Below are 18,523 nucleotides of genomic sequence, written 5' to 3'. Positions count from 1 at the left end.
TTTTACAGGATTAGACCTATGTGAAACTGCTCGCCTTGTTTGGAACCAGTAGAGAAAGGAAAGAAAATAGGAAACTCTTTAACATGTAAAAGGGGGCCAAGGGAGGACAATGAGGGAGAGAAGAGCGTTCAGCAGGAGCTGCTTCTCATGGCAGAAGATAAATGCACAAAGAGCTGGAATGTAAACTCTCCTGCGTGGGTTTGATGTGGAGAAGAGCAGCTATTGGGCACTGCAGGAGGAGGAGAGGAGGTGGGTAAGAGGCAAGGCACACGCAGAAAGCCTGGCAGAGAGAGGCCGACAATGGTGAGAAGAGAGGCGGCAAAAACTCTGGGGCTGTTAGGAAGTAAAACAAGACAAAGAGAAAGGACCACGAGAACAACTCTTTTGGTGGCCTGAACTTGCGAGAAAGAACGCGAATTTCGAGCTCTCAGTATATAGCCATGAAGAAGAAAGATTTATGAAAACTGCACACGGAAATATAACTGTTCTTTTAGCTACATGCACTGCTTAAACTTCTACCTCAGCAGAGGGGAAATTCCACCATAAAAAACATCACCAGGGGAACGTTAACTCCTCCATGAAAATATTGCTTTGTCTGAGAGAATCTAATTTTGAGTCAAGATAGTTATTGTGAGAACTGGTCTTAATTTTGTAAAGCGAAGTCATACTCAGTCAAATAATCCCCACATCTCGGTAACTAACACTTCAAGAGAACCTGTAATCTAAGTGCGCTTACGATTACTTTTTTCATGTTTTGTTATTTAACTTCCAGCACCCAGATATTTCATCCAACAAGTCTCCTGAAAACTGCCCAACTTCTCAAGTAATGGAGAAAGCAGACTTAGTCTTCAAATGATGGCTATATACCTGCTAGAGCCAAAGAATCCAAAAAGAAATAGGAATTCTCACCAAACAGATGCCGCCCGGTAGCTAAACAGTCAACAGTAGGAGCAGCAAAGAGTTCACAAGCACCAACAGGCCACACATAAACAGGAACGTGGACAGAAAGGACTCATCCATCCCAAGCCCCTTCTCAGCAAGCCACAAATGACTATGGCCTTGCATATCTCTCTGCTCTTTAAGACTACCTTTGGGCAGCTGCTGCATAAGCAGCAATTAAAGCTCCAAGAAAAAGAGTCCAAGCCCACAACTGCACCAGAAATACTTTTTTTTTTTTTGCCATTTCAGGAGGTTTATTTTTCTTTTTGTTTGTGAAGTATTTCTCTACTACTGAAAGCCCTTATATAGAGGCAGGCGTAAAAATGCATTTACCACTTTGTTGGGCTGAATCCATAAATGCTTGAACCTGCAAATATAAGAAATACCCTCAGGCCACAACAGTATTTTTGTCCTCTGCAGGGTTCTTCCTCACACATACTAGACATTACTAACAATCTCGAAGTTTTCAAGGTTTTTTCCAGGGAATGCTATTTTTCCTTTGCTTAACACACTTTCAAAGCCACATCAAGTGTACAGAAAGTCTATCGCTTACTTTGCCAAGTTTGCAAGCAAAATTTCCATATTCTTCATAGCTGTGAAGGAGTCAGCTCTGTTTCTCCTAAGAACTTTGTCGTGGTGGCTTCATGGATCGACAGCTAATAAATACAGGAAATTGCTTTCTAAATACAAAAAGCAGTCGGCCATTAGCATTAGGACCAAACCTTCTCAGTAAGGACTTTACCCAGTCAGCTTTCTTTATCCATTTCTGTATGTTCTGCAAATAAAAAAAGTAACTTCCTCATAGGCTTTGCAATTTCAAGTACCCCATTACGTTACTTAATTTTGCTATCATTAGCACATGATCTGATAAGCAAAACTGTTCATTTGCGTTAGGAAAAATAGAGATGTGGTTACATCAGGGGTGTTCCTAAGCTGACAGGGCTTTTCCCTGGGGCTGTTTAGGGGAGCTGGGAAGAACAGGGAGGGAGCACAGAGAAAAGGGACAGGAAAGGCAGAAAACACAGGTGCAGTGGTCTAATCTGGCCCTCACAAACAAAAGAATAATCACAATTATAACTATTACCTCTCACACATTCCTCTGTCAGGGGAAAAAAAAAAGCAGCACTCTTGAGCCCACCTCATTGTAAACAAGTGTTTAGCTTTAGACTATTCATACCTTTTTAGCTCTACTGTAGACTGTCTTCCACAACTACATTTTCATTTTGTTGTATTTGATAGAGAGCACCAACTTTGACAAAGTACTCTACGTATGCACACAATGCTGAAAGCTGAATTTGACAGGCATTTATTTTTGAAAGAATGTACTAAAAAATTGGATTCTAATTTTGAAATGGTTCAGATCATTTAAAGTTTAAACTGTAATACAAACTGCAATCCGTATTTACTGAGAAACTGTACTTAGTCAATATCAGAAAACCTTGTAGGACATGTATCATATAAAACTTCATATATTATAGTGTTTTCTTTTCTTAGATGTCTCTACAAATCTGCCAATGCCTAGCTTGGATTTGGGACAGCCTGCTTTGAAAAATCAATATAACCTGATACAAACCTAAAGCTAAAAACCACTAATGTTCATTTCAGGGTATTTCATTGAATATCAAACTACTACTCTCAGCTTTATCTAAAAGAGATCTGTCCTTGGGAAGCTCAAAGAAGCAATGGTTCAGTTTTGATGCTCAAAGACAGCTTTCTCCTGATCTCAGATTCAGTTTCACTTCCCAGTCAATGTGTTTGGTTTCTTAACATTTTATAAATGTCCTGCCCAGAAACTTTTATGACTGGAACCTGGTTTACAGCAGGACAAAGTAGATACAGAACACCTGTCAAGTCACAGTGACAGTCATTCAGGTCAATCTTTGGCTGAGGAAGTTCCCAGAACTGCGATTCTCATCATATCAGCAGGGTGCTCAGGGGGAAAAAAAAAAACCCCAAGCATCATCATTATCACACTGACCATGCAAGTGTGTGTCATAAACTTGCATTAAAATTCTTTGAAACACATTATGTCATGTAAGTACTCTGAATTTCCCATCTACCACCTTTTAAACTCTCTCACAACCCATTAAACGTTAACAAGATTGCCATGTTTTGGAATGGTAGTTTCCCTATAGGTCTGACAAGAACTTTAATGTCCATGCCGCAAGCATTAATTAATTTTATAAACAAAATACAGGTAATAGACTATTTTAACTATTTTCAGTTAAAACATCCCATTATAGTCCTAGGATGTGACACATCCATTTCACACATGCATATTTCTATTCCCCATATGTGAGTAACTCCATCAGTATTAACAGAGTTCCTCTATTCTCCTGGCATTCAAAAGGCCTTGAATTTCTACGTTTCAAGAATAAGAAGGAGAATGTGGTCAAGTTCTCAATGCAGAAGTTTTTTGTGGCGAGTATTTTAAAGGCTATGCATGTTCTTAAGAAGTATATTTAAGGAGTTTACATAGAAGAATGCAGTCAAAAATCTGCTTGCAACGGCACATTAAAGACCTTTCAGTGCTCTAGAGCAGCTGTGACCCAGTAAAATCTAATTATTTCTCACATGCCCTTTGGAAATCTCCAGGAATATGTACTGTAATTTCTAGCTGGTGCCACAAGCACTGGGCCAGCCGCGGAATACAACTGAAAGATAGCTGAATGCCTACTACATACATCTTTTATGAATAACGCCAAGATATGTGTTAAGGCTTACCAATGTAACACTGGAATCTATTAACTAATACAACTAAGTCAACTATGAGAAATACCAAATACATGAGGTTTTTGAAAAATGCTACTATAATCTTAACAGAATCTCAGTTAAAAAAAAAAAAAATTACAGGATATTCACAGCATCTCAAAACGCCTTCTGCATTACCATAGCCCACTGTTCTTGTCCCACACAATGAGACACAGACATGCTATAATACCAGGCATACCAGTATTTGTATAGTACATGTACATATGTACCCATACGGGCATGCACATAACATGTTATATATAGGTTAAGGCGTGTATGCAATACAGTTGTATATAACGAGCTGATCAGGGCACAGCTCACTCTGTCAGGACTGTCAATATAGACAATTGTACCTTAACCTGAAGTCAATTTATTATTAGTTTTTACTTTCCTCAGATGAAGATGAGAAGTGAAGTGAGAGAGAGAAAAAAAATCCCTTTCCCTCGTTTTCAAGGGAAATCAATCTAGGATTCTTTTTTAATTAGTTGAATAAATATAGCACGTATATAATATTTCAAACATCTAAATACCAAATACATCAAGCAGCATTCAAATATCAATTAAAATTCCTCTTGAAAAAGGATGAGCTTTGACAGTTTCTAGTTTGTCTGTATTTGTTTTTGCCAAAATATAAACAAAGGGGATTTAAGTATTCAAACTTTATCTGGCAGTTTCTATAGGCCTTAAAGAAATCAAGCTCTCTTTAAACTTAATGGAGCTCGACCTTGCCATCTTCTGATACCGGCAAAAAGCGCAACTGCAGGACAACTGGGATGAGCAGAAACAGTTTTCTGGAGCTTGCCTTCGCCCGGACACCAGCTCCTTGTGCTGGCAAACACGTGTGGTCAAACCACTGCAGGAGATGGCAAAGATCGCCTGTGCACCACTAACGAGGAGAGCAGGGTATTCATGAAAGCAGCGGCTGTCAGCCTCGAAAGAAACCCACTTTTTGATGGAAAATTTAAGAAAACCCAACAGTGGAAACAACAACTGCATATGCCAAATCCAACACTACTTGTGTGAGGTAGTAAGCTACGAATAAAAGGAAACTGGGTTTTATTAAAAAACAACTGGTGAATATATTCTCTAGCTTGTCCCATGGCTACCATAAATTTCAGGTTTTGTTAGAAGAGTAGAAGCGGTTTTTTCCAACAAAAAAATTCCTGACGACTGCATGCCAGCTGGGCCTTGCTCATCCTCAATCTCAGCCTCACCAGGAACAATAATGTATCTCCAAGCAAGTGCCGTCCTGGGTGGAGCACAAAAACCAGGCAACTCTTATCTGCTTCCTGAGTTTAAACAGCATTAAGGCCTAATACCTCGAGAAAACTCTTGAACCTCCTGAAGCCATCGCCTGCAACACCAAGAGCAAAACACAACTGCACAGCCGTTGCTTTTGGTGGACAATGCCAGCAAAGCAACAATGCTCACGGCCATTTGCTTGTGGTGGCTGAGGAAACCCACGCCGATTTATTACCATTTTTCTTTTAAAAGGGCTTGTGCGACTCACCACCACTCCGATCTTTGGGCCAAAGGGAAGGAGAGGGGCCGGGAGTCACTCACAAGCCTTGCCCGCCCCGACGGGACAACGACACCGCTCGCTCGGGGTTTAACTCGCAGCGCTGACATACCGAGGGGCCGCCCACCCCCCTCCCGGCACAGCCGGCAGCGTCACCACCGCTCCCCTGCCGGAAAAAGCGGGGAAACGCACTAAAAAACAACGGTGCGGTCTCCCGTAGGCCGTGCGGCCCGCCCGAGAGCTCTCCACCCCGAGGAAGCGCCACCGCCCCTCCCCCGCCACCGCCCAGCCATGGCGCCTCCTGCAGCCCCCCCTAGCGACCGCACGGCGCGCCCCGCCACGCCCCTCCCGCTGGCCCCGCCCATGCTGACGTCTCCACCCGCCCCCGTGGCTCGCCGCTGTCGCCGCGACTTGAGAGCGCGCGCCGAGCTCCGTGCCCGGCGCTCCGCACCGCGCCTCCCCTGGATACGCTGTAGCTGGGATCTCCTCCTTTTCACGCCCCGCAGGTAAGCGCGGGACAGCGCTTTCTCCGCTGGAGTTGCGCAGGTCGCGGTATGGGGGGGTGGGGGTGCGGAGCAGGAGGATGCGGCAGGAAGTTTGGGCACCCCCCGCCCCCCTCCCAGTCCCTGGGTGCGGGCAGGGCGCTGGGGCGGGAACTCCGCGCTGGCTGCGCGGCAGGGTGTGCAACGGGCACCCCCAGCCGGCCTTTGCCGTCCCCAGGCTCGGGGTGCAAGCCTTCTCCCCAAACTGACCCTGCGGTGCTGGCGGTGCAGTGGCCTCGCGGGAAGGAGCGCAAAACCGCCTTCCGCGGAGGCGGAGGGAGCCGCGGAGCAACGCCGCGGGGCCGCCGGCTCTCGCTGCTTCGCCGGGGCTGGGACCCCAGGCCCTTGTCTGAACGGGGACGGGGGGAGTGATTGTTCCTGCCCGCACCCCGCATTTCTTCCCTGGTTTGGAAACTTGCTTCCCGCCCCCCCCCCCCTTGCTGCATATATTTAAAAAAAAAGGCAAAAGCGTTTGCGCCCCCTCCCAGCGCTGCCGCTCGCTCCTCACGCACAAAGTCTGCGGGCGGGGAGATGGGAAACAAAATGGTTGCACATACGTTCAGAAAGAATGCAACAGGCCCCGATTTCCTCAAAAACGCCCCACTTTCTTTGGGAAGAAGAGCCAGCCGATTATCCTCTTGGCATTCAGAAGGTCCTTGCCTAGTTTTCATCAACTTTTCTGCTGTTTTCAGTTTATTAAGTGATTGTCTGCACTCCTACAAGTGCAGCAAACGCAATGGCTCGCAAATAAATATTTCATCCACTTACTCCTTTGCACATTTCATCTCTCTGTTCTGCTCGCCCCGCAAACCGTTTCACGACTGCCAGATGTGCCCGAGTCTTCTCCTTTACCAATTTTCTCCAACACAATTAGGAGCTGTAACTTAAGTCGATAAGGCGAAGCTCGGGTATCCCCACATTCCCCACGCACCACAGCAGTCCTGCCCAGCATCTCCCACAGCTACCTGATTTTTGGGGTTGGGTGTGTTCTTTTTTTCTTTCGGTCTCTGCTTAGTTTTTCAACATCACCCCCTTGGCAAATGAAAGCTCTGCGCTTACACACGCAGCCGCCTTTCTGGCTCAGCCCTAAATTTCAGTATCTTTGCCCGCAAGGGGGTTTGAGCGCAACCCTGACGCATCCAAAGTTGTAAGGAGCGTTGCAAACGCAGTGACGAGTGCATGTAATGAACTAATTCGTGGAGTGCTGTTAGCCATGGGTTACTAATTTGGACTGAAGGCGAGTTGCTTCCCTTCTCCAAGGGATCGGTTCTGGTCCGTTAACAGACTACAGCAGAGTATTTTTGTACACCAGATTTACACCGAAATGCAGAATTGTTTTACAATTAAATCATATTCCTGCTAAAGAGCGTCTCAGCTTGAATGAATTTTCTTCCTGCTGCTTAGAAGAGTCATGTTTTGCATTGCCATGTAAATCCTCCATGCACAGAAAAAGTATAAAAAGAAGCTGAAAACGTTCAGACTTAAAAAAACACATTTCATTACCCTGACCCAAATTTCCCTGCCTAAAATATACTACCCAAAAAGACAGAAGCATCAATTATGCTCACCATCTATTGCCTGGGGATATGGCATCTTAATGAATGTTTCCTTGCATTAGAGTGAAAAATGCATTTGTCAGTTCAAGTGTACAAAGGCAAGAATTATCTGCTATAAACCAGAAAGATCAGTATGTGTTTTCCTTGTCAATATATGCCACACATTAGATCATACTTAAGGGGTTTTGGTGCCCTTCCCTCCCTCAAGAAAGAAAAGAAAATCAAAACCACCCTCAAGTTTCCTTCTATTTATTCTAAAACCATACAATACAGCCCTGCTTAAGAGCGGGTTTCAAATATTTCATAAACAAAAGGTATACCTGGGTTTGCAGATAGCCAATTATCTTAAAATATACTGAGGTTATTCTAATTCTTCTATTCATACTGTTATGAAGCTTTTCTATTTTTCCATCTACATTTAACCACTTCTAAAAGCTGGGGTGTTTTTTTTTTTTCTGCCTTCTGTGCTCCTCCTATATACCACAAACAGTGACAACCCTTGGCATATATTTAAAATGCTAATTCTCTTCTTGTTTTTTGTACATACATACCATTTTATTTTAACTGGAGAACGAACAGATAAATACTGTAGTCAATACAACCTGCACGGGAAGTGAGAGTCTAAACTCGCTGAAAGAGCGATTTTTTTTTTTTTTTTTAATTATTATTCCCTCCTGTGGAGGCTACCTCTGTTTTTTCTCAACAGGAGGCTTTGTTGTAATTAAACCTGGACAGCAGCAAAAAACATCTGACTTGTGGCTCTTAAAAGCACAGTTTTTGTAGCATGTACCACCCCCCAGTGGGCAAAAAACTCTGTAGTAAACTCACAGCAAGCTTTCATTTTCAGAAACAAAGTGTATGTGTTTTGCAGCAAGAGCAAAATAATAGATGTCTTTCTGGATTGGTTTTTTTTTTTTTTCATTTTTCCTTTGTCACCAGTAGCTAAACTTGAAGGATATTATGTGAGGCAATGGTGACTAATCAAAGCAATTGCTGGAGTTTGCAAACTTTGTGTTGCAATTATTCAAAGTGGCTTCAGGTGGTAGATGGCCATCTTTGTCTCCTTCTAGCAGGAAGCATGGATGGTAATGGCTAGTTATATCTAAAGGCTTTTCCTTAATCACTTCAAAGCACGGGAATGCACAGAAGAATTACTATGTGATTGCCTCCATTTATTTTTAATAAGCGACCAAGTATCACTTAGGGCAGGCATCTTGGGAAGTGTTGAGTAAATATATTGTATCATCAAACTCCCTTCTCCCTTTCATGAGCTGTAAGGATTCAAGCATTCTTAAAGCTTGTTTTTTAACATCTTGTTTTTTGAGGAGAAAATTTAGTAATCTGGGGATGAGCCAACAACTGTTTTAAAAGAGCAAGAAACAAAACTACTGACACTTTATCCAGTGTTTAAATACTATTTTTACATGCCTAGCATTTTGTACCAGGAACCCCCTATCAGGTATAATTCCACCTAAACTTGTGATGAGGGAAATGTAATGGATTTTACCTTGAAACAATGGCAGCATTTGTTCTCTATTCTTTTATTTTAAGCACGGGGGAGTTACCTCAGCAGCAGTTCTCAAAGACAACCTAGAAGCCATAACTGGCTAAACTCAAAGAACACTAAAACACAAAACAAAAAGCCCTTGCAAAACTCCCACTCAAAGTGTTTTTTTAACATGCAACCATTGGAGAAGCTGAGTAGTCAAAACAAGAGAGTGAGGAGGAATAGTATAATAGTCTGGATCTTTTCAACCTAACATCTTCAACACCAGGAAAGGTTTTAAAAGTAGACTTCAGAAGAGAACAACTCTTAGTTCATTTCCATCCTCTACACCAAATACTGGTTTGGCTCATCTTAGGTGTGGAGTCAAGCTTTTTACTCAGGATCCGTTTCTAGGTCAGATTCACTTGCATTTGAGGGAAGATCACATCAAGATTTGCATTTTTTTTAAGACACCTGAGTTACAACTAGAAGACAAAAGCAGTATTACGTTCAACTATTACACGGGGTGAGGGGGGCAAATTTTCTAGAAGGAAGAAAATTTTTCTACCTTCTCCAACAGATTAAAACCCCCAAGTGTCACCAGAACACACAGATACAACCTGACTGAAGGGCTTGCTTGCACTTTAACAAACTCCTTTGCATTCTTTCCGCCTTGGGAAGAGAGCAAGAGGACCTTCTGCTTCCCTAGCACAGAACAAAAGACTGGGGCACCTTCATGAAATAAGGTGATCATGGAAATTGCAGCTCCTAGACAGGGTGCTTAGAAAGCATTTTGCTGTCACGATCAACTAACGCTGAGTAATACACTTAAAGAAAACAAAGTCTGGGCATTGTTTTAAGTGTAGATTAGCACTGTAGAACCTTTTTTTAAAAAAAAAAAGTTGGTGAAGCTATTTGAGAGGCAGCATGACCTTTGCAAGCTAAAGTGACCATCTATGCAACAGATAGATTTCACAACTATTTTAAAAGATAAGCACATTTTATGTTTCTGGTACATTTCAGGTTATAAACAAATACAGAGGTAATTCTGGAATTTAAATACACTGGTTAAGCAAAATTTTTAGGCTTATCAAATGTATATTCTAATGTTAACTTTACATTATATTCTTCTCATTTAGAACCTAAAAATACAGATTTGTTTCCCTTCCCCCTGTTACTTCGATGGTTAGAAAGACGACACCGACCTATCAGAGTTCCTGCCCAGGGAACATAGAGGTAGATTAGAAATTCAACTATAAGGATTGTGTGACCTGGAGTGAAGCAGGTCTTGAATTTAATCACATTTTATCATAGCTTGGAAAGAAAGGATGTCTTTGGCACCCTTTTTAAAAAACTCCCAACTTTTCAAATATACCCAAACTATATATTATTTTCTTTTCTGTCACCTGCCTGCAGTACAGGGCATGCAGCTGGACTCCAGACCTTACAGTAAATAGTGTTCTTTTTTGCTACATTTTTCTTGTATCAGGCAAATTACTTTGAACATTTTAAAATAAGATGCCCCCCTGCTTAGCTGTACCACAGCGATAAGTACATGCGCAAGGCTCATACATTACCGCTATCTGTAGGAATTCACTTGCTTACACAGTGTCCCAGGAAAAGTAATTTAGCCATGCAGTTCAGCAAAGTTCATTAAAACATTCAACTCTGAATAAAGATAAGCAAAAAAGCTGCTGTTCGCTTATTCCAACATTCCTTCAGTTACCAACAAATAGCCCTTTTTGCATTTAAAAAATGAATTTTAGTACCTACTTCTACAATCCACTCTGTTCAAAAGTAACGGCTTCTTTCAAAACCATGTGTCCATGAAGCCTCCCAGTTTGATGTTGCAGAAACCTGGACACAGTGTCTGTACCAGTGGGGGTCACTTTTCATCCTGCCGGATCAGCTATAAGGACTTGATGTCTAGCAGTATTTAGAGACAGCTCAAGAAGGGGAAAGTTGAGCATGGCAGCAGGATTCTCCTCTTCTCTGTAGACAGATCAGTGGAGCCTTTCATATGCAAAAACATTGTTTTCAGCTACGGCTTGAGATATAAAAGGGAAGTGTGAGATATCAAACAATCAAAACCTGAAGTTTAGAAAAGGGAGTGGGGGGTATAGTCTTAATCCACATTTTTGAAACGTTGTCATCTTCTCCAGAGACCTGCTTTTATTTTTCTCTCTCTTGTTTTCATGTAATTTTGAGAGAAGGGATAAAAAAAATTCCAGGAACTTAATGAGCTTTAGTGCTTTCATTTTAATCCTACACATTACTGCTATTATAATAGCGGCAATAAATGAAGGGATGACTATCAAATGGAGCAAAGAGGAAACAGTTTATATGCTAGAAAGGTAAAACAAATAAACTTACTTTCTGATGCATGGATGAATGTATGTAATGTATGTATACCAGAGCCTCTGTTTTGCTTAATACCAACACGTTTTTTACAGCTCTGAAAGTTCTAAAGAAAATTTGTGTTGGGGTCTTTTTTTTTTTTTTTTTAAGTACTTAAAACTTACTGTAGCCTTGAAAGGCCTATTTAACAAATTTGTATTCTTGCTTCACAATATACTTCCAGAAAATACCCTCTACCTCAACTTCACATTAGTTCCTACAAGATACCATTTTTCATACAGCTATTAAGCATTTGTTTATTTCAAAGTTTTAGGAATAGATCCTGGACTTCTTTCCCCAAACACTTCAGTAATACAGACCAAGGAAACCAGACACTGCAAGAATATGAAGCCTTTTTGTTCCATTTTATACTGATTGCATAACTTACAAAAAAATATTCATTCCTTTATATTCTAAAATAGATTCTAAACCACAGATTAAGTTTTTGCCTTAAATAAAGCATACATTAAAATACTTATGCCACAGTGGGGGTCTCATTTTAAGCTATTTTCATTACACAACTGCTGAAAGCAAGGTGCAAAAGCAAAGCTCAGATGAGCATGAAAGCAGTATCAGGAGGGAAAAAGCTTTACCATTCCCTCTAGAGACAGTGTTACTGTCTAGTAAGTGGGGTGGTTTTTTTTATTTTTTAAATTGTAAACATTTTCCTCTGAAAAAGAGCAGCATAATTTGTATCTATGCCAATAATTTTGTATTATTGCATATTTCCTGTTGCTACAGGAGTGTTACTGATGGGTTTCATGATGGACCTGCTTCAAATTGCAAGAAAGAGTTGTAAAACAGAGACTGTTCCTGTTTGGGTCTAATATTTTATGAAGGGACCAGAAGCTGCTCTTGTTAAGCTCCTAGGAAGGCAGCTAAGCAAGCATTACTCAGCCTGCTGTTTCTTCCCAGCATGTCAGTACTGAGGATTGTGTTCAGTTTACCAGACACCATGCCATCAGGAAAAGGAGAAGCAAGTAAATGTTAAGGATTTTTTTATTTTCAGATTTAACCATTTCTATTTCAGACATTCTACCTGCATGCTCTCAGGGAATGCAGACTTGGTATCTCACTGGACACTTTCTGCAACAATGATATGAAATGGCCAGAGTGAAAATATACCATTCAAAAATAACTAAAGAATTCAAGTTCTTCAAAGAATGGCAACAGCCAGGCCTGATAATATTTTTCTTTGTTTTTTGAAATTAGAAAAATCAGATAAAATGCTAAGCTAAACACAGATGCTGCCATGCAAAGTAACAAATACAGTGGCTTAAAAGTTCAGACAACTTAGCATATTGAGCACATTTCATGGACAAAACTCTCATATATATCTCTGTTGTCAAAGAATTGATACGGATGCCTAGCTAGTCCCCAATTCAGAGTCAGCATGCTGCAGATGTGAAATATTAATACAGTGTTTTAGTGAAAACATTTCCCCTTCCATGCAATACCTACTGAATGGTAATTAGCTCCTTTTACATTTAAAACCAAGGACAGGATCATCTTCTACCTCAGTTTACCAAAAGCACAAAAGCAAGCATCCGTTTTAGCCTCAGTTGGGAAACATCATTTACAAAGGTTTTGTTACTCTGTTATTTCAGGATAACTTTATTTTCTATTGGAAGAAAGGAAAAGATAGATCCAGCAGAACTGCGGTAACATGAGACTAAACAGCAAAGCGTGTTCTTAGAGAGTTCTGTATTTTGCTGAAATACCAATATTTTGGGAAAACGAGATGTGCTAGTCATGTGTACAGCAAGCATCACATGATTTATATAGGGGATACGACACAGCTCTGAATACTAGTGTCCACCAGTTGTTACTAATTCCTATTTTCTTCTGTTTGTTTTTGCTTTCACAGGAAATTAAGAGTTCAAGGAAAGCTTTAAAAGGGCAGTTTTCTGGGAAGGAAATAATATTTTTGTGTGTTTTTTTTTTTTTTTTAATGAAGAAAATAATCTGAATTGCCTACCGTTTCTATGGTAGAGTAACTTGTGTTCTTGCAGCGCAGGAGGAATTCTTTCCTGCATTACAAATTTGGAACAAGTGTTAAAAAAGTGTGAGTCGGAAAATGGTTCTTTCAAAGAGGCATGGATGTATCAGGATGTAGCTACTGTACAAAGTTTATACTCTGATAATTCTGGACAGGAAAAAGCAGCCCTGTTCGTGACCTCATGTAGAGGCTACCGTCCTTCAAGCCTCAGCATAATGAACAATTTCCATCATGTGGCGCTGAAGTTACCACCTCTGACTACCACGCTGCACAGAAGAGTTTGTAAGCATTACAAAGAAAGTAATTCCTGCTATTGGCATTAAACCAAACAAAAGACGCTCTTCATTCACAGACTTTACACCAGGACAAAAACAGAGGGAAGCTGAAGCTTTTCTATGCCCTGGCCTGGTGTGCTTATGTACCATGATAAATCTTGGTTGGAATGCTCATTGAGTATCGTGCCTGGAAACACATGCCACCCAGAAGGACCATCTGAGTAAACAACACTGAGGAAAACACAGCTCCATGGAGTAAACCATAAGAGAGACTCGCAACAAAGTAATTCCTTTACTGGATATTCTAAAGCACAAAAGTTACTCATACCTTTAAATACGGTAGGATCAATATTAATTTATTTTCCTTTTCATGCCTCAGAGAATAAAGTTCAATTAATATATGAACCCACAAGAGAAAAGGTCATGACACTGCTTAATGCATAGGCCATCCTGCAGAAGCTCTCACAACTGTAATTACAATGGTAATTGAATTATGTTGTCTTAAAAGCTATAAAAATGCTAATTACCTGAGCTCAATGTACAAACACACTACCAATGCAAAGTACAATTTTGGTCTCAAGAGTTAATTTATATTATCCTACCCTGCACGGTTTGAACTAATAAGATGGGAAAATGTGGTTAAACCTGCCAAATAGTCTTATTAGTGTACTGCTTAGTAAGAAAACTTCTGAGAATGACAAATATTTAAATATGAAACTAAGCGTGTAATTAAATATTCCATCCAGTCAACTAGAAAGCCATAGCTCTACCAGCTACGTCAGTTTGTTAGCTACCTACCAATTTTAACATTCATCTTCTTAAACATGCCAGTTCAAAAACCAAGAAAAGGAGGCTGCAATATTTGTATGGTGTTCAACGTGACATTGAGCACTCGGAAGACCTGGGAAAAAGGTCTTTAGCAGGCCCTTGCTCTTTCGTCTGCATTTTATGCTTTGCCATTAGGACTTTTTTGAACCTCCAAAATAGCTACCCCTAAACTTGTGGGTTTTGTTAAGGGTTTTAGTTCATTTAAGGGCTCCTAGGTAGTTAGCTGGCATAGGAATTACTTCTTATCTTTCAGATACTGAGTGATTTACTTGAACTCTGGTGTGACTTCAGCTCTGTACTTACCTGGTATCTGCAAACAAAGATTGTCTCTACACATGAAATGTGAAGCAATCCTTAGAGTCTTCTTGCTTAAGCAAAACAACTCAACAGACCAGACATACTTGATTATGTCATTTTCAATTACTATGCAGGATAACCTATTAACTTAATTGAATCAGTACAAGTAGTAGTACAATTATTGATGTAAGGAAAAGAAAGTAAAATGTGTCTACGAGCTTGATTTTTAGTTTAATATGAATGTTTCAGATGTCTTTGGTAATGTTGAAGTTGAATTTTCATTGCAGTTTCTTCACTGATGATCTGGATAATTTTGTTTGTTTGGTTTTTTTAGATTGATGAAGATCAGAACTGTATACAAATCTCATCATTCCTGACCATGATTAGTGTAACCTGGAGCATCTTCCTAGTTTGGACTAAAATAGGGCTGTTACTTGACATGGCACCTTATTCTGTTAGTGCCAAACCATGTCCTTCAGTATGTCGCTGTGATGTGGGTTTCATATATTGTAATGATCGCGATTTGACATCTATTCCTACAGGAATCCCAGAGGATGCTACTACCCTCTTCCTTCAGAACAATCAAATAAATAATGCTGGGATTCCTTCAGAACTGAAGAACTTGCTTAGGGTGGAAAGGATATATTTGTACCACAACAGCCTAGACGAATTCCCAACTAACCTCCCTAAGTATGTTAAGGAACTGCATTTGCAGGAGAATAACATAAGGACGATTACTTATGATTCACTTTCACAAATTCCGTATCTGGAAGAACTGCATTTGGATGATAATTCAGTTTCCGCTGTTAGCATCGAGGATGGAGCTTTCCGGGACAACATCTATCTCAGACTTCTTTTTCTCTCTCGAAATCACCTTAGCACCATTCCCTGGGGTTTGCCTAAAACAATAGAAGAGCTACGCTTGGATGATAATCGTATTTCCACGATTTCAGAACTGTCCCTTCAAGACCTTACAAATCTAAAACGCCTTGTTTTAGACGGAAATCTTCTAAATAATCATGGATTAGGAGACAAAGTCTTCATGAATCTAGCCAATCTTACAGAATTGTCATTGGTCCGCAATTCACTCACAGCTGCACCGGTAAATTTGCCGGGAACAAACCTAAGAAAGCTCTATCTTCAAGAAAACCACATCAACTGTGTGCCACCCAATGCTTTCTCTTACCTAAGGCAGTTGTATCGACTAGATATGTCCAATAATAATCTTAGCAATTTACCTCAGGGTGTCTTTGATGATCTGGACAACATAACTCAACTGTTTCTTCGCAACAACCCTTGGCACTGCGGATGCAAAATGAAATGGGTGCGCGACTGGTTACAGTCATTGCCTTTAAAGGTTAATGTACGTGGACTGATGTGTCAGGCACCAGAAAAAGTACGTGGAATGGCTATCAAAGACCTCAATGTGGAACTATTTGATTGTAAGGACGATGGCATGGTGAGCACCGTCCAAATCACTACTGCAGTACCAAACACGTTATACCCGGCCCAGGGACACTGGCCGATCTCTGTGACCAAACAACCAGACATCAAGACTCCCAACCTAAATAAAAACCTCAGAACCACAGCAAGCCCAGTACGCAAAATCATTACAATATTTGTAAAATCTGTAAGCACGGAGACTATTCATATCTCCTGGAAGGTTGCACTACCAATGACTGCTTTAAGGCTAAGCTGGCTCAAGATGGGTCACAGCCCTGCCTTTGGATCTATAACTGAAACAATAGTTACGGGTGACAGAAACGACTATTTGCTGACGGCTCTCGAACCAGAATCACCATACCGTGTATGCATGGTTCCCATGGAAACCAGCAACATCTATCTCTCCAACGAAACACCCGAATGCATCGAGACTGAGACAGCACCTGTTAAGATGTACAATCCTACCACGACCCTCAACCGGGAGCAGGAGAAAGAACCTTACAAAAACTCCAGTTTGCCCTTGGCCGCCATCATTGGCGGTGCGGTGGCGCTGGTGGCCATAGCACTGCTGGCCCTGGTCTGCTGGTATGTCCACAGAAATGGGTCCCTATTCTCCCGGAACTGCACCTACAGCAAGGGACGGCGGAGAAAAGACGACTATGCCGAAGCAGGAACCAAGAAGGATAACTCCATCCTAGAAATCAGGGAGACTTCTTTCCAGATGATACCAATAACCAATGACCAAGTGTCCAAGGAGGAATTTGTAATACACACCATTTTCCCACCTAACGGCATGAATCTATACAAGAACAGCCACAGTGAAAGCAGTAGTAACAGGAGCTACAGAGACAGTGGTATTCCAGATTCAGATCATTCACACTCATGATACTGAAGGACACAAAAGACTGGTTTGGGTTTTGGGTTTTTTTGTTTTGTTTTGTTTTTTAAAGAAAACAAGGAAAGACTGACTTAACAGTTGCTGTTCTACTGCAAAACACTGGATTAAAAGACTGACAAAGCAATGTACTGTACATTTGCCACATAATTTATATTTAAGAACTTTTTATTAAAAGTTTCAAATTTCAGGCTACTGCTGCGATTAATGTAGTGGGGATACCTGACCACAATTCTATATTTTAGTATTTTTTAGTAATTTGTACTGTATTTTCCTTGCTAATATTGAAGTTACAGACCATTTAACTTTTGTGTTCTACTGAGTAAGATGACTTGTTGACTGTGAAAGTGAATTTTCTTGCCATGTTGAGCAGTCAGAACATTCATCTGAGATCCTTGTAAGTGTAAGCACAGGCCATTTTTCACTTTGGTATCAATAAAACAACGTTGAACCTGGCAAATCAGGAAGATCAAGAAGTGGTTGCAAAAACTCACAGAACTTTCAATGTTGGGTCTAGTAAATCTGTAAACCACAACAATATTCAATAAACAAAAATGCGTGTAGTAATGGGCAATATCAGCTGTCTGGATATATCCATTCAACAATGGTGAAATCCAATTTAAATGAAAATAACCAAATCGATGACATGCACAAGACTGAAGCTGTCAACACCTGTTAAAAAAACATTGATCCCTGAAAGAAAGCATAATCAAATTCGAACAAGGAATTTAAAAATATGTGCTAGGCTCTACAAACCAAGGGGGTAGATATGGTTTAGGGATAGATTTCTGGTTATCAAAGCCAGTGGTCTGCTTATTACAGAGAAAACCGTGATGGACAGTCACAGGCATTTGAGAGGCAAGGGCAGAAGGACAGAGACAACACTTAGAAACGGCTTTGAACAGAAAAAGGCTTGAAAGTGCAGTTTCATAAGAAAGAAAAAAAGAAGAGCAGGACAAAAAACCCAGGCAATATAAGCAGGGGCTCAAAAACTTTAGTCAGAGGTAAACAAACAATTGGGGAATACAGCTACTTTAAAGCATATACTCAAACAGTATACAGGTATGCGTTCAATATACTGCCATTACAGTCAGGAATACTGCCCATTACTATCACAGTTTTCAGAAATTCCTTGATAAATCTGTAAGGTAACATGCTTCTTTCTGCCTTCCTACTGAACTATGAGCTATTTCATGTTTAAACCCCAAGCCACTCTTTGTTGCCATATTCCTCTGTTTCTTCAACTAAAAACCAAAGTGCTTTGTATGCCCTTTGGCCAGTCTTGTATGTGCCTTGATCCAACGCTACATGTATCAAGCTTTTAAAAACTAAAAAAAAAAAAAATTCCACAAAAAACCCACAGGAGAAAATAAAATAAAATAACTACTTTTTCATACATGACTCAGTTATGAAAAATATTGGTCTTATTGATAATGTCAGTTGGAAAAATTAGTTCAAAATAATGCCACACACCTGCAGGACACTGATAGGAAACCCACTCAGAAGCTACTACTCTTCAGGTCATGAGATTCCTCTTTTTCTTTGTTCAACTTGACAGTATCAAACTTCCAGGGGTTTTTTTTTATTAATAATTAT

At 40.6% G+C, this 18,523-nt stretch overlaps 2 protein-coding genes across 18 annotated transcripts in view; one reads left to right on the top strand and one right to left on the bottom strand.

Annotated features, from left to right (window-relative positions):
• The window catches only part of MACROD2 (mono-ADP ribosylhydrolase 2), a 911,164-nt gene that overhangs the window by 781,480 nt on the left and 111,161 nt on the right, over window positions 1-18,523 (bottom strand). The gene's annotated exons all lie outside the window — the stretch shown is intronic.
• FLRT3 (fibronectin leucine rich transmembrane protein 3) lies at window positions 5,597-17,117 on the top strand. Its single transcript, XM_075088271.1, has 3 exons — window positions 5,597-5,715; window positions 13,058-13,803; window positions 14,924-17,117. The coding sequence occupies exon 3, from the start codon at window positions 14,969-14,971 to the stop codon at window positions 16,916-16,918; it is 1,950 nt and encodes a 649-aa protein (XP_074944372.1). The 5' UTR covers window positions 5,597-5,715; window positions 13,058-13,803; window positions 14,924-14,968; the 3' UTR covers window positions 16,919-17,117.

Source organism: Phalacrocorax aristotelis, chromosome 3, assembly GCF_949628215.1.
Source record: "Phalacrocorax aristotelis chromosome 3, bGulAri2.1, whole genome shotgun sequence".
In the NCBI taxonomy this organism is placed as follows: Eukaryota; Metazoa; Chordata; class Aves; order Suliformes; family Phalacrocoracidae; genus Phalacrocorax; species Phalacrocorax aristotelis.
The sequence above is the reverse complement of the archived record's forward strand: the minus strand, read 5'-3'. Positions and strand labels throughout refer to the sequence as shown.

Excerpts from the sequence above, each read along its gene's own strand:
- FLRT3 (XM_075088271.1), top strand. The coding sequence starts at position 14,969 with ATGATTAGTGTAACCTGGAGCATCTTCCTAGTTTGGACTAAAATAGGG.